The following is a 24,811-nucleotide window of genomic DNA, read 5'->3' on the forward strand; positions in this document are numbered from 1 at the left end:
TGTAGGGACAAATTTATTACTGTAGCAATTTCTTCTTGCTTTTACGCAAGTTCAAAAGTTATAATGTGGGACTAATAATAAGAAAACAAATCACTTCAAAGTGCAAACTGCAACATATTTAATACAGTTCAAAATCTCAGGAAGCTATTATTCCATTGCAATATGTAAGACAGCGAAATACAAATATCTTGTACACTGATCTCCACAATATTATACTGTGAGGAAAATAGAAATCTACTATTCTTAGAAACAAAACTTCAGAATATTATACTGTGAGTTAAATAAAAATCTCATGCTCTTAGAAACGAAACCTCTGAGAAATAATAGCAGGCTATACAAGTAAGTGTAGATAGTAAGGAATTTCATAGAGTTAGCATACCCTTAGGCACCAATAATCATGGGTAATAAGGCCCATGGCTTTCTTTTGAATCCTACACTTTTAATGTACGTCTGACATCTGTGCACAGATTTTTAGAGCCACGTTGAATCCTACACTTTTAATGTACGTCTGACATCTGTGCACAGATTTTTAGAGCCACCCTTTTGCTCTCTACTAACATCTGTGCACATTTTCCTGATATTCGTCATGGCCTTCATCTTTCAGTTACGGGCGGAACATGGCCTTCATCCTTCAGTTATGGGTGGAGGGTTGTTACGGGCGGAGAGCTCGACAACCCTCGTCTTCATTGTTACAGGTAAACGCTATTTTGATAGTCTACGTTGTTACAGGTAAACGTTATGCTGAGGAAAGAGCTAACCAGCCATATATTGGGTATTTAATGCCCTCAGAGTAGCACGCGACTTAATGGGATAACACGGGAGCGGGCAAATTCGGCATTAAATAATATTTGCCCGCTCCCGTGTTATCGGACTAAGTAGCGTGCTGCTCTAAAAGCATTAAATACCCAATATATGGCTGGTTAGCTCCAGCCTTATGCTGATATCTCCTTTTCACTATCAAAAGATATGTTAATCTATTTTGTATAGATTTATTGTGAATTTCCTTCTGGACTGATGCTCGTTCTTAGATATGGGAAACATGAATCCAAGACTCTGATCAAATTGCAGAATATTTAGACAAGCACTATGCTGAGAATACCCTAAAAACCCCTATGGAATTCAAGGAGGTTGGGAGTAAAATCTTTCGGATATTTACAAATTGGCTCCAAAGCAAGGATCTCGGCAGCTCCTGTAGAGATGAATTTGTGGGGGAGCTCGTAGGGTTTGATCGCCAGTTGCAGAACCATGTGAGTCTGGTTTCCTTTCCTCTGTTCAATGCTTAGTTGTTCATTCATTATTAATATATTTTTTTTGTAATGCTTACTCGTTCTTTAATTAGAATAATCTAATTCGACGAGTGAGACCCGTACCTTGCCCCTCGCAACAGCAATTTGACTACTTTGTATTCGAACTCGTCTACTTTGTTTTCGGAACCCTGTAACCTGCAATTATTTGATTATATTACTTTGTCTTTGGATTCGAACCCTATAACCTGCAATTTATTTATTTGATCCTAGATTCGAACCATGTAACCCGCATTTTATTTATTTGATTCCAGATTCGAACCCTAATGTTAATGCCAGTCAGTAATAATGAAGCGTTATGTTTGGAAGAATGATTTCATAAAGGTGAGCTATTATTAGGAAATTAGGAGGTAAAAGCAGAGAAAATTTTACTGGTTCAAAGCAAGAGGAATCTTTGAAAAACTGTTTATAAAAAACTGTTAATAAATATTTTCCCCTGTACAATGGGGTTTGTGAGCAAGTTTTTAGTATCAACTTAAAATTAACTAAATTTGTTGCATGAGCAGGCTTTAATATCAACTTAAAATTAACTAAATTTGTTGCATTTCCTTCTAAATTGTTTGCTAATTCAAGAGATTGAAATTGTTTTGACTGCACATCCAACACAAATAAATAGACAGACATTGCAATAGAAGCACCTGCCAAATTTGCAGGTAAGTTCTTGTGACTTGGATTTTAACATCCAACTTTTCCTTTAAAATCCGTTTTGAGGTCGATGAAATTTTCCATGATAATATTTACAAGCACATTTATGAGGACTAAGAGATGTTCCCCTGCATTATGTTTTTAAAAGTTTTTGACAGTACAATGTCATTTGATACTGATAAGTATCAAAATTGCTTCTCTGATTTTCATACTCAAAATGTTTGTCACTGAGGATAGTACTTTTCTCATGTTCCTGAGTACTGCATTCTTCTTTATTCTCTACTTCACACATTTTCTTGGATTATTTTTCTCAATTCAGTTGTTTTTAATCTCTTCTTCATTGGTATTTTCATTTTCGTGAAACATCTTTTCTGAAGGAAATGCCCTAGAGAGTATATGTATCTCAATCCAATTGTTTTTTTATCACCTCTACATTGGTATTTTTATATGCCTGGTTCTCTTTTTTGCGGGAAATGACCCAAAGGGAAAGTAGTGGTTGAACTGAGTTGCTCATTTTTTACCACAGTTAGATGTATGCAATAATGGTATTTTTATATGCCTCATTATCTTTTCTGCAGGAAATGCCCCAAAGGGAAATTAGTGGTTGAACTAAGTTGTTCATTTCTTACCACAATTAGATGTCTGCAATAGTTATGATCTGTAAAATGGAAACAATCTTTCCTACAAAATATGTGGTGTTTGTGAACATTTTTATGAAGTTACCCTGTTCTCCATTTAGACTGTCTTTTCTGTTTTGCAGCATCTGTTGGAATATAATAATCGAGCAGACCTGGGCCATGAAGAGCGGGAATTGTTGATTGAATATTTGGTAAAATTTTGCTTCTGCTCACCCCTATTTTTTTGTTTATGTAGATATTTCATATAGGACATGTAGCTTCTCTTATTCTACATATGTTTCGAGCAATTTATTTACTTAATTAGATTTTTGTGCAAAGGAGAGAGGTTACTTCCTTATGGCAGACAGATGAATTGAGACGTCGTAAGCCCACACCTATGGATGAAGCTCGAGCTGGTGAGCGTCAAGGAGACTGTCAGATAGTTTGTTCTTTCATGAATATTAATTGACTTACCTTTCCGCAGGTTTGCACATTGTGGAACAGTCTCTTTGAAAGTTGTGCCTCATTATCTACGTAGAGTTAGTCCTGCTTTAAAAAACGTTGATTTCTTTGGTATTGAACACATTAGATTGATTTTTCAGATGGAAGCTATCATATTTAATTTGCATGCCTGTAAATTATTGAAAATCTGTTGATAATTTTTTGCTATTGTGTGTTCTTATATTTTTGGGTGAGGCTCTGTTTTCGTTTTGAAGGACATTTTGTTAGCATTCTTGGGTGCAAGTCTTATCTACATAGTTGGTGTGGGTAGTTTGTGTGTTTCGACGTGACACGTCAACGCTTGGATTTTCCTATAGTTCTCTAAACTCTTTCCATTTTGAACTATTTCAAACTCTGATATTCTTGCATTAAATGTATTTCTTTTCACTTATTTATTTCCGTTACATACATCAATGTATTTTTTAACAAAAATCATGCATTTTCTCAACCTCTTATAATTCCTTGGTTTATGTGAGTTTTTAAGTTATCTCATTTATTTATACTTTACAATAAGGTACTAATATTTCCATCTCATTCATGATCTGAAACAAATTCTTGCCATGTCAACAAAGCTTAGTATGAAACAAATGAATTACGGCCATGAATTCAAAAATGAATTTATTTGCAGTAAGTTATTTTGTTGACTAATGAAAATCCCCAAAAAAAAAATTCTTGGTGAGCTCATTTGACTGAGTTATTGACTTAACAAAAATAGTAAATAGCTTGCATTGTTAACAAATCTAGCTTTTTGTTAAATAGCTTGCCTTGTTAACAAATCTAGCTTAAATATGAATCTATTTTAAATAGGTTATCTTGCTTTGTAATGAAACTGCCAAAAATTGTACATGCAATGTCAAAGTTTGCATCAATAGCTTTAGTGGATGTTGATGCAGAGGAAATCGAAGTTTCTTGCTTTGTAATGAAACTGCCAAAAATTGTACATGCAATGTCAAAGTTTGCATCAATAGCTTTAGTGGATGTTGATGCAGAGGAAATCGAAGTTTCTTGCTTTGTAATGAAACTGCCAAAAATTGTATATGCAATGTCAAAGTTTGCATCAATAGCTTTAGTGGATGTTGATGCAGAGGAAATCCAAGTTTATCTAGAGTACGATGCAGAGGAAATCCAAATTGATCTCAAGTAATTTGACATTAGTTTCCTACCAACTACAATCTTCTTCTTTAATGCACATCATATGAAGACGGACTCACGTAAGGCTTCTTCTTTAATGCACATCATATGAAGACGGACTCACGTAAGGCTGATGGGGTTGGAATATTATATAAGTTTTTGGAAAACTCATTCAATTTGAAAGTCATGCGTAATTTAGCTACCAGAGTTGCAACAATAATAGTTGTAAGTCAACAAGGCACAAGGCTTACAAAAGAAGGTGGCACCAAGATTTTCGAAAATCTTTTCACATTATTTGCTTTTCAATAACCATATTATAGATAGGTGTACAAATAAATATTCAATCAAATCATATTTCAAAGTATTTGAAAAGGCCAATTATACTAAATTTTCATAAAAAGACCATTGGTTGCAGTGAGATGTATTTGCTGAAAAGACATAATAGCTCACTACTTAATAATAATAAAATAATAAAATTGAAAGGACATAATATTTTATTTGGGAATATATATGTATAACCCAATAAAAAATTAAATAAAATAATAAAATTAAATAAAATAATAAAATTGAAAGGACATAATATTTTATGTGGGAATATATATGTATAACCCAATAAAAAATTATATTTATACCTTAAAAAAAGGTAATTATTTATATAAATCAGAAACCACTGAAATTAAAAATTACTATTTATGATTAAAATTAACATAATAGAAACACATTTTTTTCACCCAAATTAAAATTATTTTTTAATAATAAATCAAATGTTGGAAATATCAACATGACAGAATTTTAGCAACATTCTTACAACATCATTTCATCTGCCGCAGTGTTTATGTGGCAAATGCATACAGCATCCATACATTATACTATTATTCTATTATTATTCTATTCATCTGTGCAGCTTACAAAATGACAATACGATTTCCAAGCATAAGCATCATAATGGTAATATACAAACAACTGCAATAATTTAATGGAAAAGCAATGTTAGCGTCTGAAATAAATTAAGCCATGCAATTCTTCTTAGCCCAACCGTACAGCTCAAACATATCATTACGGATGCTGCTGCGCTAATCTTCAATATGCTGGCTCCAATAAATGCCACTGATACGCTGACAAAAGGTCTGCACATCATGACAATCAGCTGCAAAAGATTTTTGTTGGAAATGATATCTCTACCATTGCTGTAGTTGTGATACCAGATTGATTTTGAGCATCCATTGCTGTAGTTGTGATACCAGATTGATTTTCTGGAATTAAATGTGCTGGAGTTCAGAAACATTTCGATGTTTTGAGTGGACATCAAAGTCATCATCAGGGATCAAATTAAAGCGTTTTGAAGGATAGAAAAGAATGAGACATCTCTACCATTGCTGTAGCTGTGATACCACATTGATTTTGAAGGATAGAAAAGAATGAGACATCTCTACCATTGCTGTAGCTGTGATACCACATTGATTTTGAGCATGAAGGTTTTCACAGTGAGGAATAAATGTAATGTGATTTTCTGGAATTAAATGTGCTGGAGTTTAGAAATATTTTGATGTTTTGAATGGACATCAAGGTCATCATCGGGGATCAAATTAAAGCATTTTGAAGAATAGAAAAGAGTGAGACTTTAAACCAAATAAATAGCAAATCAGTAATTGCTCTGCTTAACTGCCCTCTCTTTCTATTTAATTTCTATTATTCCATCTAAATTATTAATAGTATTAATATTAAAAGACCACTTTTTAATAGTATTACTATTTTATAACTATTACCTAATGACTAGTTTTTTCATTTCCTATTTATTCTATTCAACGGTTCATTTTTTTCCATTTTTTAAAAAGCTTTAGTTGGATCCCTTGATAATGGATGGAGTGTCCACTGAAAACATTAAGATGTTTGTAAAACTTCCACAGTTTATTCTAGAAGATTGCATTACAACCATGTTGATTTTTGAGACAACATACAAAAAAACTAATGAGAGAAAATAAAGCGGACATGAACTCACAAAAGAAGAGAAGGAGAATATGATAATTGATCGCTTCATTGATTACTATAGAACAATTATGTTATATAAGTTCATACACATCTTCATTGATTACTACGGTTATATAAGTTCATGCACAAAATTGATAACCAATTGAAAATTGGAAGGCACTCTAACCACACAAAATCGATAACCAATTGAAAATGGGAAGGCACTCTAACCAGAGAAATAAACCCAATGAAATTTTAATTTATAAAATTTGATTAAAAGGTACGTAGCATTGAGTAGTTCACTAACATTTGTTGTAACATAACACCCTGAATTATTATAACCTTCAAGTTTAATTGAATGTCTGTCATTTCTAGCAAGGGTGTGATAAAGAAAAAACCATAGTAGTGTAGTATGTCTCTAAAACCATTTGGCTTTTATAGGTCTCTAAGACCATTTGGCAAGAGTAGAAGACTAAATTTCCCCACAGAAATACTATTCTGCTGGAAGGTATTATGTTGTTGTTTGCTGGAAGGTATGATGTTGTTCAAGGTGATTAGTAAATAACAAAGGTATTATGTTGTTGTCTGGAAGGTATTATATTGTTCAAGGTGATCAGTCAACAACGATGAACGAAATGAACGATACGATGAACGATGTGTGCTTCAAAATATCCATTAAGATCTCACATTTGGAAACCAATGTGATGTGTGTTTCAAAATATCCATTAAGATCTCACATTTGGAAACCAATGTACAAATGTCCAATTTAAAAAACCTTTAAAATTTTTCTAATTTAAAAAACATCCACTAAGCTCTCAGCTCTCGCACTTGGAAACCAAAACCAATGTATAAATGTGTTCCTTGTCCAATTTAAAAAACAACCTATTGGTATGTTTTGCACTTTTTGGGGCAAGGGAAATTGCTTGCTAGTTACATCTGTCATTGTCATTGTTGTGCTGTGCTGGTTACATTTAGTCATTGTTGTGCTGGTCAGTTCATCATGTACTTAAAACAATCAATTATTATAATAAAATGGATTAATTTCAATTAAAATTTACAATTTTATATTTATTTTATATTTATTATATTTGATGGAAAAAAAAAACATTTTTATACCTTATAATTATAATGGATTAATTTCAATTAAAATTTACAATTTTATATGTAAATTTTAATTTATTATATTTGATGAGAAAACAAATTTTTAAAATAAAATTATAGATTAATATATAATTATAAAAATAAATATCATATAATTCAATATAAAAAATTAAATTTCTTCAAAAATATAATATATTTAAATTAATTTGAAATACACATTATTATATGTCATATATATATATATATATATATATATATATATTTTAAATGGATAGTTTAACTTATGATTTTCAATTTAAAATTAAAGATTTTAATTTCGCCCAATGAAATGCGAATGTTTGAGTTCATGTTTTATTGATGATGATAATGGTTAAAGTCCACTAAAACCAAATTTTCCATAAAACTTTCCATTACACATCTCGCAAATGCCACTTACAGTAATGAGGATGTTACACTTTAAGCTTCTCAATATTGTCAACTAACATCTCCCATGCCACATCTTATGTATAAAGCATGACCGACTAATTAATTCTATGTTTTTCATTTGATTTGGTTGTGTTGCTGGTTTTTTAAAAGTAAGATGTTTAGGAAAAGTAGGGTTTCTTTTTAGCTTATTTTTTTTATTTTATTTAACATGTCTCTAAAATTAGATTCTTATTTTTATATAGTTTATTATAAAAATTTATTTAATTTAAAAATATATAAATGATTAATATTAATATTTTCTTTTCTTTTATTTATTTATACATATTAATATAAAAAAATTAATTTGATATATCAATTTGAATAGTTAAATATTATAAATTATAAATAAATTCTTCCACTGTTTACCAAGTTCTTTTTCCTATGCTGAAATTTTGTCATGTTGTGATTTATTATTAAAAAATAATAAAACAATGTGCTCCTATTATGTTAAAATTTCCACCGCTTAATCATAAATAGTAATTTTTAATTTCAGTGATTTCGGATTTATTTAAATCAATTAGAATTTTTACTTTTTTTCTGTAACATATATAAAAAAAATTTATTGGGTTATACATATATATTCCCAAGTAATTTTGATTAGTTGGGATCTAATTTGGGAAATATATTGATTTGATTTATTTTGAATGATTGATTGGATTTTATTATATAAATAATTGAGAGAAAAGAAGAATAATAATTTGTATAATTTTGATTAACGATTTATTTTATTTTTGGCAATTTATTAATTAAGTTTAGTTTGAATGATTGAATTATTATAACATTTATTATTTTAAACCAAAACACAATTCTTTCAATCTAACATATCTATCTGCCTCTCTTTTCACCTTTTGGGGCAATTGCTGATATACAAATTATTATACAAAAGTTTGGTCTCAACATTGAATTCTTCAATACATATACATTTCTCTTCTTTTGCAGACACTTTGGGAGGACTGGTTTCACCTGTTATAGGTTTCTTCATATGCTGCTGGTGTTTAGAAGATGTGAACTGAACAACGATTGTTAATCAGAATTGGAAATCATACAAAATCTTTGGAGAGGAGTTGTAGGTACCTTTCTTTTCACTGGAACCCATTTGGGTTTGCCTTGTGTGAGAGGATAGGGGAGTACCAGATAGGCAACCAATATTTCCTGCAACTATAAAATCTGCTCAGTGAAGCTTGGGCATTTGCAAGCCTCAGAAACGTCGGTGTCACTCATATCACTTCTCTGACTTCTGTTCAGGGTTAAATTTGACCAGTCCCCTTATCCATCATCCAAATTTTTTTATGACGAATTTATTTTTAAATTGCCTTTCACATCACTTTCTATATTTATTTTTACGAGTTTTATTTAAGTTTTACAAATTATATTTATACTTACTCTTACATAAAAACAAAAAACTGTGTTTAAGTAAATGAAATTGAATATTAAATATATTAAAGTGAAAAAAACAACTTGACATTGCAAAAAATAAATTTTCCCAAGTTTTTATTTTTTTATTTTTTTCAATAGAAAAAACACATTCCTTCATTTTCAATCAAAACAAAAACATATTACATTACTCCAAGTCTTTCTCATAACCAAAAACAGAGAAACATTAGAGATTATACTTGACATTACCTGAAAAACGACATTTGACATCTTGTTTCCAAAGTTTGAAGAGGCTAATGAAATATCTATTGCCGATTTGATGCCACAAGACATTTGTTGCCATTACCCTGGTTCTTTATATACAGTGCTATGCTCAGTCCACCAAAACTATTCCGGCTATCAATTTCATTATCAAAATCAAGATTTTGAAAAATCCCATCCATCGTAAAGAGGCGCACCATGGTAACAGGCACTGCAAAACAAAACCAAAATTAGTGGGTACTGACCGTGAAATGCAAAGATTTGGCTTAAACCCAACGGGGGAAATCAAGAATGCATATTGAGCGGAAGCATATCAATACCAGGGAAAATAAAAAATGCAGATTAAGCTAAAGAATATCAATACCAACGTAGAAAGTACTTTGTTTCATTTCAAAAGCAATATACTCAAACGTTAAACCCATATGTTTAATATATTTCTAAACCGTGCAATGGGTCTTTATGAAATTCATTAAATTCTATGTTACAAAATGTACATAACTGAATGTATAAACTCTTACCATGTGAAGCAGCCACTGTGTTTGTGCACATACTTAGCAGACAACAAAATATCAAAATTTTACTGAACAATACCAACTTGGTTCCTAGAGTAATGCTTCTTGCAGGGCATGCCATAGCAACAAAGCACTGACAATGAAACAATAGCAACTGGATCTGGATGTGAACAGTGCGTGAATGAATAATAGAGGTCAACAAGAGGTAACTAAGCAGAAGCCTCAACAATCTCATGGCAACCCATTCAAAACACGCCATCAGTGCGATATGGCAGGATACTTAGTTTGACTTAGCTTGTGCAATTTGGACTCCATGTACTTTCCTTCCAATATAACATTGTCAAACCTAAAAAATTTAGAACTCCAATGTCATGGCTAAGAGCGACTACCTGTGGGGATTATTGCAGATATAGCAGGATACTTAGTTTGACTTACCTTGTGCAATTTGGACTCCATGTACTTTCCTTCCAAAGTAACATTGTCAAACCTAAAAAATTTAGAACTCCAATGTCATGGCTAAGAGCGACTACCTGTGGGGATTATTGCAGATATGGCAGGATACTTAGTTTGACTTACCTTGTGCAATTTGGACTCCATGTACTTTCCTTCCAATATAACATTTTCAAACCTAAAAAATTTAGAACTCCAATGTCATGGCTAAGAGCGACTACCTGGGGGGATTATTGCAGAGATTTGATAAAGCAGGTATCTAGTCATTTTGGGTTTTTGTCCAAAACCTTTTAAAATTTGGCCGTGTGGATGAATAATTGAGAGCTTACCGGTCAATAATAACTCGTCAACCAACCAATCAGGTGGTGCACAATAAAGAATTTGAATAAAAATTATTTAAAAAAATGCCACCCTAAAGTATCAACTACTTTAGATATCCTTGTTCTAGCCTTATATAAATAAATATAAAAAATATATATATAATTTCAAACTTCCGGTTTTCTAATAGTCCCGTAATTTTGACATTTTCCTAAATTATTTGCGAGTTAATTTTGACATATTTACTTTAAACTTAGGTGTATTTTACGGTTACAAATAAAAAAAGGGGCATACGAGTGTCAATTTTAAAGCCTGCTTCTCAGGACATTCATGGAAAATTCGTTCACCACCAAAATGGCCTTCGATAGTTGAGTGCATGAACGCAACGGCTGCAAAAAACATATGGGCTAAGCGGTTATATAAATTCAAATTTCCAGTGGGGTTATCAGATTCAAATGAGCTTCCCATTAATGGGTACATTATATCGTATACCCTAGTATTCCTACGGAGGGCTCTCACATCTCCCAAGGTAAGCCATGGTATATGTATGGTGGGGTGCATTAATGGCCAACTATTTTTCTTGTATGCTCATGTATGTATGAAAATACCCATGAATCTTCCACTAGAATTATGGTCATTGTCACTTTCATTGTACTCTTAAGGAATTAAATATCTATAGCATTGGAAATAAGACTTGCCAGGTTGTAAGTGAGCTTCTACAATTTTTGTCAGACCTTCGAGTGTGGCAAGAACTGCTTCTTCCACCGATGATACAACAACTTTTTTGGGAGTGGTCTTTGGCTTCCTTGATGTGTATGGAGATTTTGTATTCCTGGGATTAGTCTAACTGCTTTGGAAAATTGATGGGTGACGGAACAAACAGAGTGGAGGTGTTGATACGAAATTTTGTGTTCACGTGTCGGAGGTGAGGAGTAACCAACTTCAGAGTTGCGCGTAGGTGAGAGTGATTGCGATTTACTGCCTTGACCAGATGATTGATGAGTGGCGCTGAGAGGACATTCAACCATAAACGACTGACAACCCTCCTTCTAGTGCCATAAATGTTGACGACGTTGGACCCGCCAACATTCAGGGGATATCCTCGATATGAAGTCCCAAATAGACCTCACACCATTTGGTGTAGGAGTCCCATACAGTGTGATGGCCCGGTTTCCATTGTCTTAAAGGTTTTCCTTAGCTCTTGCTTGTCATCACATGAGATTTGTTTGCTTTGTCTTCGAAACAACGAGGTTTGCATGCCTGGTGAATGATTAGTGTTATTTGTGTCAAGTTTCTTTCATCGTAGAGTAAGAGGGTGGGAGTGAGTCTCAAGTTGAAAGGGAATAGTCCCAACTCTGTTAGAGACACACAACACAAAAATACATGCACAGATTCTGGCAGAGTAGTCCACACAGATGCGAAAGTCACAAACACACAGTGAATGCATAGCACGTACAACACCCAGTGGAATAGTCCACACGAGTGTGACGATCATTTTAACAAGTTTATGAGAATGGTTATATTAACTGTCCAACAGAATAGTCCACATGGGCGAGACACCGTTAACAACTTATACAACACATTTTCGAAAACCATATGTATTAGAACAATCGAAATAGTTCAACTGTCCTAATACAGGTGAAATCAACATGCATTACAACCGTCCAAAGAATAGTCTTATAAATGAATACAACACAAATGTGAAAACATGTTGGCCTATTATCAGGCTTATGAATTAAGCGAAAGATCAAAGACACATTGATACACCATTACATCACTAACCCCAATAGTGGGGCACTGGAGCCACTGCTCATCCCTCAAAGAAAAGACTATAGACTCTTAAGGCTATGTGAGAAGAGCCAAGGTGAAAATTCTTTTTCATGTACAAATGAGGGGTATATATAGCCAAGGGTGAAACTGACCCTTGTAACTATTTGACTTCCCTCATGACTATTTCACTTACATGACTCTTCAACTTTACATGTGGGTCTCTTAGACTTCCACATTACATTACATTGATTACACAGTATGGCCCACAGTAGTGATGTGGCCGAGATGGCTCATGACATGACTCAACATGACATGACAATGATGGTATGCTCATGTTGCTTGTGGTGTCCATGTCGAGCTGCAGTGCTACTGAGTGATGAATGTGCTCTTGGTGTATCATAGCTTCACCTCTGCATGGAAAGGTGTGCATAGTCTTCGATGGTCTTGGTGTTCGCTTGATGTTACATGTTCGTGTCTCTCCTTCGCTTGTACTTGGCATGCTCCATGTGTTCATCCTTTCTCCTAGCATGTGCTCCTTTTTCATCCTGTTCGTCATCGTGCAATATCTCTTCCATGTACTTATATCTGCAATCACTCATGACGAGACGACATCAAATCCAAAAATATCCTAGTCTACCATGATGCATTATCTTTCGTTTTTGGGTGTAGGTGACCGGGAGAGAGGACAAGGCTCTGAAACTGCATAGAGCATATTTCAGGTCGGGATGCGGGCTCCGGGCACTGCTAAGGAAAATTGTGCAGAGGTCACTGGGAGGCTAAGATGGGCAGTTTGGATTAGCAGTGACTTTCTACGAGATATAGCTCGGTTGAAGGGAATATCTGCACAATTTTTCCAGGGAGGTAGTGTACGCAGTAGGGAGGACATCGGCAGTGAAAACTGCGCATATTCTCCAAGGAAGCTGGCAGCGGGCTGTGGGAACTTTCCGGCCAAAACTGCACAGTGCTGGGAGGCTGGCCTGTAGGACATCTCTACGTAGTGTCTGGGTTGAGCGGGATGTCGGACAACTGGGAGATAGCCCATGAAAACTACACAGTATTCAAGAGGACCAGTAGGTCGACCGATAGAGTATCTGACTGACATGACTCTGCAAATTTCGAGGACAGTGCAATGACAGGTAGTGGGTGCATGTCCTTCATGTCTGTGCAATTTCTTTAGCCAGCGGAGGCAGCGATGCTGGAAATTTCTGTGCAATTTTTTGGAGGAGTGAAATCCGGGATCACTACCCGGTCAAACTGTCCAGTTGACCAGCACGAAGCTTGATAGATTTTATTGCGGGTAACACAAAATGAGATGGCTTGCTGAGAAACTTTTGCGTTTTTCTGGGTGATAGTCAGTCGGATCGACTCCAGGATTGCACAATGCAGACTGCCTGGGAGGCAGCTTCAAGCTCTGCGCAATTCTGGGCAACAATGCATGATCACTGAGGGCTAATACTACGCAGTGCAGCTCAGCAGAGGTCCGACTGTTGGGGGTGGTTTGGTCGACAAAGTTTCAGTAGAATGACTAAGTGTCTGAGCGAGTGAACTTGTGCATGGATGACCTTGCGAACACACACTCAACATGACTCAATGACAAGACACCTTGAATCATCATGACAACATACACTCAGTGTGACTGATTGATGGGTGCGAGCGACAAGCGCGACACTTGAGATAGATCGTTGAACGACCACGCCGACACTTGCACGATATTGCATACAATTTCATGTGTGAGTGTGATAGATGCTTACATAGAAAATAAAACTTGTACACACGAAGACGATCATGAACATAGCCAGAACATGGATGCAAGCATGGAATTGTGACCAACATGCTAAAAGATGTTCGGTGAACATTCAAGCGGGGAGGGTGTAGAGACTCAACACGAGATCATGGGATGAGCCCGCGTGCTTGCAAACATCAAGGGAAAACCCAAGGAAGGCTCCAAAATTGGATGGAGGTTATAATTTTTGAGGGTTTTGCAGCCACTACAACAACGTGGTTCACCCAATTTGGGCTACATCCACAAAGAAAAAACTATTCCTTCCTTTTATTTTATCCAACAAAATGAAGAGATACAACCTACAACATATTCGCTATAATTTCCTCTTCGCTCTCACATAGCCTCCTCTCTCTTTCTCGCTCAGAATAATAATATACAACCACAATACAATTCCCTCATATAAACCAAGGGTTTCCTTCTAGGGAAAAAACCCCTAAATTAACATAACTTCTACCGTCAGATCATCCACCTAATGAATGACCCAGATTGACTATGAAATTACAATATTTTACAAGGAATTTTTTCATCTATTTTTAGCTTCTAGGGCATTTTCCTCGAACCCTTGCCAAGGGAGGGCACATAAAATTCACCGTCGCCCCGCTAGACCCCCCTAATGGCGACTAAGTAGGTGGAATTTTTTCCTTGTTAGGAACATGGATCCAACACGATTGAAACAAAAAATCTCTAAACCATCAGGAAGATAATCATGCTCCACACCTAACAATATCCCACTTGGAGACTGATTATATATAAAATCCCTCATTGCTTCACTTGCTGGACAATGACTCCAATTGGACCTGGTTGTTTCTCATCTTCACCATCATACTTGAAGCCCAATTGAAACTGAGCAGAATCTCAGTTTCTCCCTGGTTACAACTTTTGTTAACATATCTGCAGGGTTCTATCTAGTGTGTATCTTTTCCATCCTCAACTGTCCATATTCTAACACTGATCGTATGAAATGGTACTTGAGATGTATATGTTTATTCTTGGAATGAAATGCTGAGTTCTTTGCAAGATGAATGCCACTCTGGCTGTCACTGTATAACCTTCCCATCTCCTTCTTCTTTCCCAATTCATCCATAAACCTTTGTAACCAAATCATTTATTTACTAGCATCTATAACAACAATATACTCTGATTCCATTATTTAAAGTGCAACAATGTGTTACAATTTTGAAACCCAATTAACAACTATTCCACCTACAATAAACACATATCCTGTGATGCTCCTCCTGTTATTTTTATCACCTATCAACATATCCCTGTAGAACAGTGTTTGAACCATCAAATCATAATGTTTGATTTGTGATACCTCTCAAATATTAGAGAATCCACTTTAATGCCATCCAATGGTTTTTTCCTAGATTGTTCATATACATGCTTACAACTCCCATTGCACGTGCAATATCATGCATTGTGCAAACCATTACATACATTAGGCTTCCAACTGTTGATGCATATGTAACTTTACACATATAATCCATCTCTTCCCGAGTCTTGGGACACATCTCCTTACTCATTTTGAAATTGCTAGCTAAAGGTGTATTAATTGGTTTTTCATTCTGCATATTAAATCTTTCCAACACCTTTTCTATGTACACATTTTTTCAGTCTGTAGTTAATCTCAAACCAAGGATTTGTTTTGCAGCACCCAAATCCTTCATTGCAAATGAATTTTCCAATTTTCCTTTGATCACATTTATTTCTTGCATGTTAGACCCTGCAACAAGCATGTCATCTCCACACAATAATAATAAATATAGCTGCCATCATTTTTCTTTCTAAGATAAACACAATGGTCAGAGTGACATCTAGTATAGTCTTGTTCAAACATAGACCTGTCAAATTTTAGATACCACTTCCTTGGATCCTATTTTAAGCCATACAAGATCTTCTTCAGTTTTCACACTAACTTCTCCTTCCTTTTGAACTCATATGCTTGTAGTTGCTGCATATATATTTCTTCCTCTAAATCCCCATCGACAAAGGTTGTCTTTACATCTAACTGCTCAAGATGAAAATCTTGTACTATCACTAGTCTTAAAATAGTTCTGATTGAAGTCATTTTAACAACAAGAGAAAAATTTTCATCAAAGTATATACCTATCTTTTGTGAAAACCCCTTCACCAGAAGTGTAGCCTTATACCTCTATTTACCTCCATCTTCTTCCTTCAACCTATAAACCCATTTATTCTACAATGATGTTTTATTTTCAGGCAACTTGACTAAGTCCCAAGTCTAGTTATGCATCAAGGAGTCTGTCTCTTCTTCCATGGTTTGCTCCCACTTCTTCCTAGTTTCAACCCACATTGCTTCTTCATATCTTTTTGGTTCACCAAAATCAGTCAGCAAATACATAATATAATGAAGGAGAGTATCATTCAAGGGGTTTACTTATCCTGGTAGATATTCTAACACCACTTTCAGGTGTTAGAGGTGCATGTTGATTTTGTGGTTGTTGTTGTTGTTGTGGCTACTGATCATTATGATTTACAGGCACGTTTACTTTTTCTGTGATCTCATCAAGCACTGCGTATTATTTGTTTTATTTTTCCTATTTCTTTCCCTCTATTTGATCCTTATACAAGAATCTTTCATTGAATATGACATATGCTCCTAATGATTTTGTGATTTTCATAATCATATAAGCGATAACCAAAATCATTTACACCATATCCATAAAGGTACATTTCTTTGATTTTGCCTCAAGCTTTGTCCTATTTTCTTTATTGATGTGGACAAAGGCTTCACAACCGAAAATCTTTAAAAAATGAATAGTTTACCTTTTTACTTGTCCATGCCTCCTCTGGAATACCACCATCCAAGGAAATTGAATGCCATTCGTTTATTAGATAGACGACAATATCTACATCATTTGCCCATAATTATAAGACAATGTTTCATGCAAACTCATGCATCTTGCACGCTCCATGATTGTCCTATTCATCCTTTCTGACACACCATTTTCTTGTGGTGTTCCTCGAACTGTCTTCTCTCTGCGAATTCCATGCTCTGAACAATAGTTATCAAAATCTTTGTTGTAGTATTCACCTCCATTGTCTGATCTGAGACACTTCAACTTATTTCTTGTCTCATTCTCAACTAAAGCTTTCCATTCCTTGAAAGTATCAAATATATCAGATTTATTTAGAATAAAATAAATCCAGGTTTTCCTAGTTGCATTATAAATAAAAGTAACATAATAGCAAGAGACACTGAGAGATGATACCTGAGTAGGTACCCATACATATTTATGCACAAGCTATAATTATCAGTCTTATTATCCTTCCCAAATTTGATAAATCTAACTCTCTTCTGTTTTCCATAAACACAATTTTCACAAAAATCCAAATCAACTTGCTTCAAACTTGGCAACAAATTTCTTGAGTGAAGAATCTGCATCCCCTTCTCACTCATGTGCCCGAGCCTATGATGCCAGAGTGTCTTACCTACGCCTGTGGAGGTTAAAGAATTAAAAAAATTAGAAATACTATTGCATAAATACAATGTACCAACATTTTCTCCTTTTTCTATTACTAGGGCTCCTTTAGTGACCTTCTAGGTTTTTTTTATGTAAAAGTAGTTACACAACCTTCACCTCCCTACTGCCCTATTGAAATTATATTTTTATTTAGATCCGGAACATGCCTTACCTCCTTCAATAGCCATTTTTTTCCATTCTATTGCTTTATAAAAAAACCTTACCCATTCCAACAATTTTACAGGGTTTATCATCACTCAGGCGAACATGTCCAAAATTTTCTTGAACATAGTCATGAAAATGTTTCGTATCATGTGTGGCATGGAATGAGGCCCCTGAATCTACCACCCATGCATAAATAATATTCTCTAATGAAAGAATCAAAGCATCTTGCAACACCTCACCTGTCACATTTGCTTCATGATTGTTACCTTGTTGTCCATCTCCTTCTTTTCCCTTCAAAGATTTACAATATTTCTTCATGTGTCCTTTCTGCCCACATTTCTAGCACACTATCCCTGATCTACATTTGGATATGCCTTTTTGTGAATTACTGCGATTTCTTGGGATATTTCCTCTTTCCATTTTTCTTCCCCTAGTATCTAAAGTCAAAGAATTATCTGATGTCTAATCGTAGCTTTTCCGTCGCATTTCCTCGCTAACGATGGCACCAACAACATCATCAAACTTTGAAGTTCTAGATTCATAGACAAAGTTACTAATAGCCATAACCAGGCCATTCCAACTTTCTGACAATGGGAACAAAAATAATAGATCCCTAACTTCATCATCAAAATTTACACCTACAAAACTTAATGACTGGTAATCCCGTTAAATTCATTTAAATGATTAGCAATAGATCCACCTTCTGACATCTTCATATTAAATAGACGCTTAATAAGAAATACCTTATTTGAGGCCGAGGGTTTTTCATATAGTTTGGCCAATGCCATTATTAAACTTTCTGTTGTTGTTTCCTTTGAAATGTTGAATGCCACTGATGCTGCCAGACATAATCGAATTGTTCATAGTGCCTTTTTGTCAAAAATCTCCCATTCTACATTCATCACACTCATCTACTTCTTTGATTTTCCACTCAATGGTAGGTACAACTCTTTTTGATATAGATAATCTTCCATCTGTATCTTCCACAAATCGTAGTTTTTGTCCTTAAATTTCTTGACCCTAAACCTACCATTTTCTGCCATTGCTCCCACTCGAACTAGGAACCCTTCTCTCTTGCGAGGTTATCAACCAAATAAACCTTTGTCTTTGATACCAATTTTTAGAAATTAATTAACAGAGAAATGAAATACACAAAATATTGTGGAAATACAAATACAGAAATGCATAAAACAAGAGAGACACAAATATACGTGGTTCACCCAATTTGAGCTACGTCCACATAGAAACATCTAGTCCTTCCTTTTATATTATTTATCAAAATGAAGAAATACAACCTATAACAGATCCGTTGTAATCTCCTCTTCGCTCTCACACAATCTCCTTTCTCTTTCTCTCTCAGAATAATAATACACAACTGCAATACAATTCCCTTATTTAAACTGAGGGTTTCCTTCTAGGAAAAAAAAACCCTAAATTAACATAACTTCTATCCTCAGATCATCCGCCTAATGAACGACCTAGATTGACTACGAAATAACAATATTTTATAAGGTAAAATTTAATCTATTTTTAGCTTCGGGGTCACTTCCCTCGACCCTTGCTGGGGGGGATCATAAAATTTGTCATCTTTCCCCCTTGGACCCCCTTGATGGAGATTAAATGAGCGACATTGCTGCCCCATTAGGAACAAGGATCCAATGCGACTGAAACAAAATACCTTTGAACAAGCAGGAAGATAATCAGGCTCGACACCAACAAGTCTTGAATTGTGCAAGCCAAATTCATAGCTTATTGGATGGTGTTCAACAAAAGGTTTTTGTCTTGCCAACCAACAAGTGTGTGTGATAACAATGTTAGATTAACAAGAAGCCATAAATATTGCTGACCATGTCGGATGACATGGCAACCAACAAGTGTGTGCCTACATGTGTGTATCATATTAGAAAGACAATGAGACTCAAACAATGCATGCTCAAAGCATGTTTAGAAAGATATATCAATGAAGTTTTTAAAATCATTTACGTAAGGAAACACTTTTGGAATTTCACACTTATACCTTTCAAGTTTGATCGAATAGGTTGACAAGGCATCTTGAGAATCAAGAAAAATGATTTCCTTTGCAATCCCATTAAAAAATGTCTCATTGTCAACATCTAGAAGGTAAGAAGCCTTTACTAGGTTCAAAGGGGAATCTTGTTCTTCAAGTTGATCAAAGAACAACTCATCTTCACCCATCTCATCAAAGGGGTTTTGATAATTAAGACTTAGTTCTTCACAAGAAGGATTGACTTTGGGAATTTTTTAAAGAATGCATCATTATTCTCATCATGAAGGGACTCTTGATAGTCAAGAGTTGACCTATCTTCATCATAATTGTCATATACACTTTCATAGGGATAAATAAGGTCAAAGTCAACTTTAGGGAAATGGTTGTCATTAGATATGCAAGACTTAGTATCTTCCTTGAAGAGAAAGTCATCATATGGATAAAAATCACATAGGTCTTCACGGTTGATCATGCAAAGATTAAGGGTGATCTCTTCACATGAATTTGGAATGCAAATTCAAGACCTGTAAACTCCAATCCATAGGAAGTGGTAGGATTTTCCCTTTTAAGCTTGTATTGCCTTTTTGATTTAGAGAGTATTAGACATGATAAAGGGTCATGGGGTTTCTCACAAAAGATACACCAAAATTGGGGTTGTCGAGGCACGGGTAAAGGGGGGAAATCATTGATAAATTTATCGATGAGCATTGACCCCACAATGTTAGGGTGCCAATCTTTTGCCTCTCCGAAAAGAGTGAGAGGAAACAAACGGGAGCTAGTAAGAGTGTCATAGATTCTTGTAGGTCAACAAAAGTTTAAGAACTCATCAACGTGGTCATGGGAAGACTCAGAAGGGTAACTTGCAAAGGTAGGGAAACGATGCCAAGGCAAATAATTAATCAATGCTTGGAAATGTTTGTGCATGTTTAGCAAAATATAAAACTAAGGAGAGTGAAACTAATCATTCATGTCCCCAATATGGTCGCGGAATGATGTTGATGGTTTTTTATGACTTGGTGTAGCTCTAGCACCACATCAACACCTTGAATCCCTAGGCTAGTTATGCCAAGGATATGGGAACGTAGCCCAATTTAAAGTCGGATCAATAAGACATAATCCACACCAAAACTGACGCAACTCTATCTACTGCCTAGAGGATTATGGCCCACAAGGAAGTATCCAAAAGCACAAGACATCATCTTTTTCAAAGTTGCATCCCTCAAGAAATAGTCCTAGAGCTTACAACTTCGACGAAAATGAGAAAAACAAAACAACTACTTATCCTAACCCTAAGATTGGACCAAAATATCATTTAATTGCAAACATAAAAATTAAATAGAACCCCTCTTGTTTAAAATGAAACATTAAATGACTCAGAGAACACACATGAAGAAAAGGCTTTGGAAAATATTATTTTAAGCTATCTTTAATAGTTGCTTAACATTGATGACTTCTTTGTACTCTTAGTTTTTATGAATATCAATGAAACAAAAAGTACAAAGTAAAATTGTTTATTAATAAGCAAAACTACAAAGCACTGTAATCCAAATCATTTGCAATATATGGGTTAGAGTATATATAAATAACTAATCTAACAAATAAAAAAGAAATGAAATCTGATAAAGAAGATGAAGAAATGATTAACTATATGCATAAAGTCAATTTAAAGTAATTAGTTTTTTTGTTGTGTTGTATAGTTTTTATTTTCTATTTATTTAAATTACAATGAAAAATTAAAATAAAAGTTAAAAGATTAATACCAATTAAAGTAATATAAAAACGAGATAAAATGAAAAATAGGATATTAGAAGTTACGGCAAGAAATATAGACAAAGATCAAAAGACCAACATAACATCGTATATACATTGTATATATACAATGGTTTAAATAAAGTATTCGCCACATAAAACCTGGTTGTGAAACGAAATCCAATGTCTGTATATAATAAATATAGGTATCTTGTTACAAAAATTAAATTTTAGATTTTTTTTCTAGAAGAAAAAGCAGTATAGATTATATTAAGTCAATATAAAGAGCTACAATTGGAAACATATGAGAGGGACTTGAGTGGATATCAAGTCAGATAGAGCTGGATCATGATGATAGGATGACATATAGCAAAAACTCAGAGAATGTTGGATACAGATAATGGATGCATATGATGCTAGATGGCTGGAGATGTACATACTTTGACATTAAGTCAAAATAGAGGGAGCAAAAAACATGATAAGACAGATGTATTAGGCCTATAAACTTGTGATAGCATCAAAGCTAGAGCAGATACTTTGCAAAATGGCAGAGAAAGGGGTCATGGAATCTCTAAAGATTTTATGATTCCGCCATTTCCAGGCATACCATAACGTGATAACAAGTAGGGGACGCCTTGTCGCACATTGAGAGCACCACCAATGGAAAGCTGCATGAACAGAGTCAAAAACATTGTGAGGGAAATAAAAAAAATGGTGAGTTCATACCAGATTTTCTGAGAAGAATTGCACTGAAAGAACATATGTAAGTTTGTCTCTTCTTCAGACTCGCACATCAAGCATCTGCTGGGGCCATGCCAGCTCCTTTTCCTAAGATTGTCCCAAGAGAGATTTCGGTTGTTAAAAACCAGCCAGGCAAAAAGGATCATTCTAGGAGGGCAGCCTGTTTTCCAAAGAACGACCGGGAAGATTGGTGGAGAATTTGAAGTCTTTGAGCAAATGAAGGCAGAGTAAATGTCTTTTACTCTAGGAACCGCCGAGCTGTTTGAGGAGAACCAGGATAGATGGTCAAGAGTGCCTCCACGAATAATCCCACTGTCCTGTAATGCGGCTGAGAACAGATTCCATGAAGGGTGGAGATCAACCGGCAGACCAATGACATTTGCATCCTTCCACGTGGGGGAGAGGCCATTCCAGTCTAAGATGAGTTTATCCCACGTGAAGATACCCATTCTGTGCAAGGCGGATAAAAGAACATCCGGGAAGGAAAGATCGCGACTACAAGCAATGGGATCGAGGCCAATAAAGATCCTGTTACCGGAATAAATCCTCCATCTTAATCTTGACAGGAAGAACTTTTCAATTTTCCTGAAACTTAACCAGATAGCCGATCCAGATTTGATGCCAATAGCTTCGTTCCTATACCAGAATTCAAGGCACTTGCCCTTCATGTATTTCTGTCTGATCGTCTCGCACCATGGACCATCCCCGTAGATCCCGCGCTAGAGTGATTTGCAAAGGAGAGCGTTGCCAAAATCCCTTAAATTCTTTAAGCCCCATCCGCCCATGATTTTTGGCAAAGAGATTCTGTCCATTCTGGATAGATGAAACTTCTTCTGTTCCGAAGAACTGCCCCAAATGAAGTTTGCTGAGATCGTGGTCATCTTGTTGATAATACTTACAGGAATAAAGAAAAGGTGCGCCCAATAAACTGCCAGCTGCATTAAGACGGTTTGAGTGAGGGTGACCCTGCCCGCCATGGAGAGACTTCTGAATTGCCATGCTGAAATTTTCTTGAAAAATCTGTCTGTCAGCCACAACCAGTCATGTTTGGTATAGCCTTTTGCTTTAAGGCGGTAGCCTAGATACTTCAGGCCGTGCTTGAGCGAAGAGTGTTCTATACCGAATAGCTGGGAAATCCATTTGACAGTCTCCAAATCAACATCGTTATGATATAGCACAGACTTTTCTTTGTTGATAGTGAGGCCAGTAGCACATTGAAATCTGTCCAAAATGACTTTTAAACAACTCCATGATGATCGATAAAGCATCGCGAATAAGAGGACATCGTCCACGAACAGGTTATGAGATGTGAAGATGTGCCTGCAGATTTTAATGGGCTTACAATTGCCTTCATCCACCGCATTGTTAATATGAATACTTAACGAATTCATAGCCAGAATGAACATTAGGGGCGAGAGAGGGCAGCCCTGTCGCAGACCCCTTTCGGCTTGGAAGAAGTGTGAGGGAATCCCATTTACAATAACCGCGTAATTAACATTCTCGATACATGCCATCACCCATCGAATGTTTTTTGCATTGAGGCCGATCTTTGCAAGAAGGCACTCCATAAATCCCCAGTCTAAACAATCGAAGGCTTTCCTCAAGTCAATCTTCATGATAGCCGCCGGTAAGTTTTGAGCATACATGGAGGAGAGGCATTCCTGTGTGTTGGCGACGGCGTCTAGGATGTTTCGACCATGCAAGAAAGCGTATTAAAAAGGTGGCTAGATTCCCTTTTAGTCTCTCTGCGATAATCTTTGTAATAATCTTGAAAGATATATTACACAAAGAAATTGGTCTGAAATTGTTAAACGATTTCGGATCAGTCTTTTTAGGGATGAGGGCGATCAACTTTGAGGAAGTGATATGGTGAATATGTCCAGACATCCTCAAGGCCTCCACCATGCTTAAGAGGTCATGGTTGATGAGCTCATAGAAGTGAGTGAGAAATTCAATTGTCCAACCATCCGGCCCAGGACTTTTGTCTTTCTTGAAAGATTTCAGGACCCCAAGAAGTTCCTCTTCTGTCACTGGCTTATACATCATCTCATTGTCAGCATCATTGAACATTTGGGGAATCGGATCTATACCCCTTAGAATGTCGCGGAAAGCAACATCATTCCTTTTGTTGTACTGCTTCTTGAAATAGTTAACAACCTCCCTAGTAATGTCTTGCTGAGAAACAAAGGAGTCTCCGTTTTCATTTTTTATATTCCAGATGTGGTTTTTGTCACATTGAGCACTTGCATACTTGTGGAAAAACTTGGTGCTTTTGTCGCCTTCATGAAGCCAAGTTGCTCTGCTTTTAAGAATATGTCTGGAATACATTTTTTCATGTGTATTGATTGATAGCATTTATATGTAGAGAATAAAACGTGAAAGTAAAACTCTAGAGAGAGTCATAAACAGTGTGAAAGTTTATTTACGAAAAATTAAAATCAGTATAGATTTATTTTAAATATT

The 24,811-nt window shown here is 35.4% G+C and overlaps 2 protein-coding genes across 3 annotated transcripts; one reads left to right on the forward strand and one right to left on the reverse strand.

Annotated features, from left to right (window-relative positions):
- The first annotated feature begins 587 nt into the window (after nucleotides 1-587).
- LOC149171836 (glutathione S-transferase DHAR2-like) lies at nucleotides 588-1,846 on the forward strand. Of its 2 annotated transcripts, none has more exons than XM_089427611.1 (2): nucleotides 588-695; nucleotides 1,069-1,844. In XM_089427611.1, the coding sequence occupies exons 1-2, from the start codon at nucleotides 638-640 to the stop codon at nucleotides 1,281-1,283; spliced, it is 273 nt and encodes a 90-aa protein (XP_089283737.1). In that variant the 5' UTR covers nucleotides 588-637; the 3' UTR covers nucleotides 1,284-1,844. The 2 variants fall into 2 exon arrangements, with proteins under 2 accessions (XP_089283737.1, XP_089283736.1); XM_089427610.1 differs by having other exon boundaries at nucleotides 591-729; nucleotides 1,069-1,846.
- A 20,321-nt stretch (nucleotides 1,847-22,167) lies between these two features.
- LOC149171837 (uncharacterized) lies at nucleotides 22,168-23,916 on the reverse strand. Its single transcript, XM_089426102.1, has 4 exons — nucleotides 23,435-23,916; nucleotides 23,010-23,348; nucleotides 22,591-22,876; nucleotides 22,168-22,275 (listed from the first exon to the last, which is right to left on the reverse strand). The coding sequence occupies exons 1-4, from the start codon at nucleotides 23,914-23,916 to the stop codon at nucleotides 22,168-22,170; spliced, it is 1,215 nt and encodes a 404-aa protein (XP_089282228.1).
- Nucleotides 23,917-24,811: the final 895 nt, after the last annotated feature.

Source organism: Pinus tabuliformis, chromosome 4_2 (assembly GCF_031772625.1).
Source record: "Pinus tabuliformis cultivar Carrire ecotype Pingquan chromosome 4_2, CPIR1, whole genome shotgun sequence".
Classification (NCBI taxonomy): Eukaryota; Viridiplantae; Streptophyta; class Pinopsida; order Pinales; family Pinaceae; genus Pinus; species Pinus tabuliformis.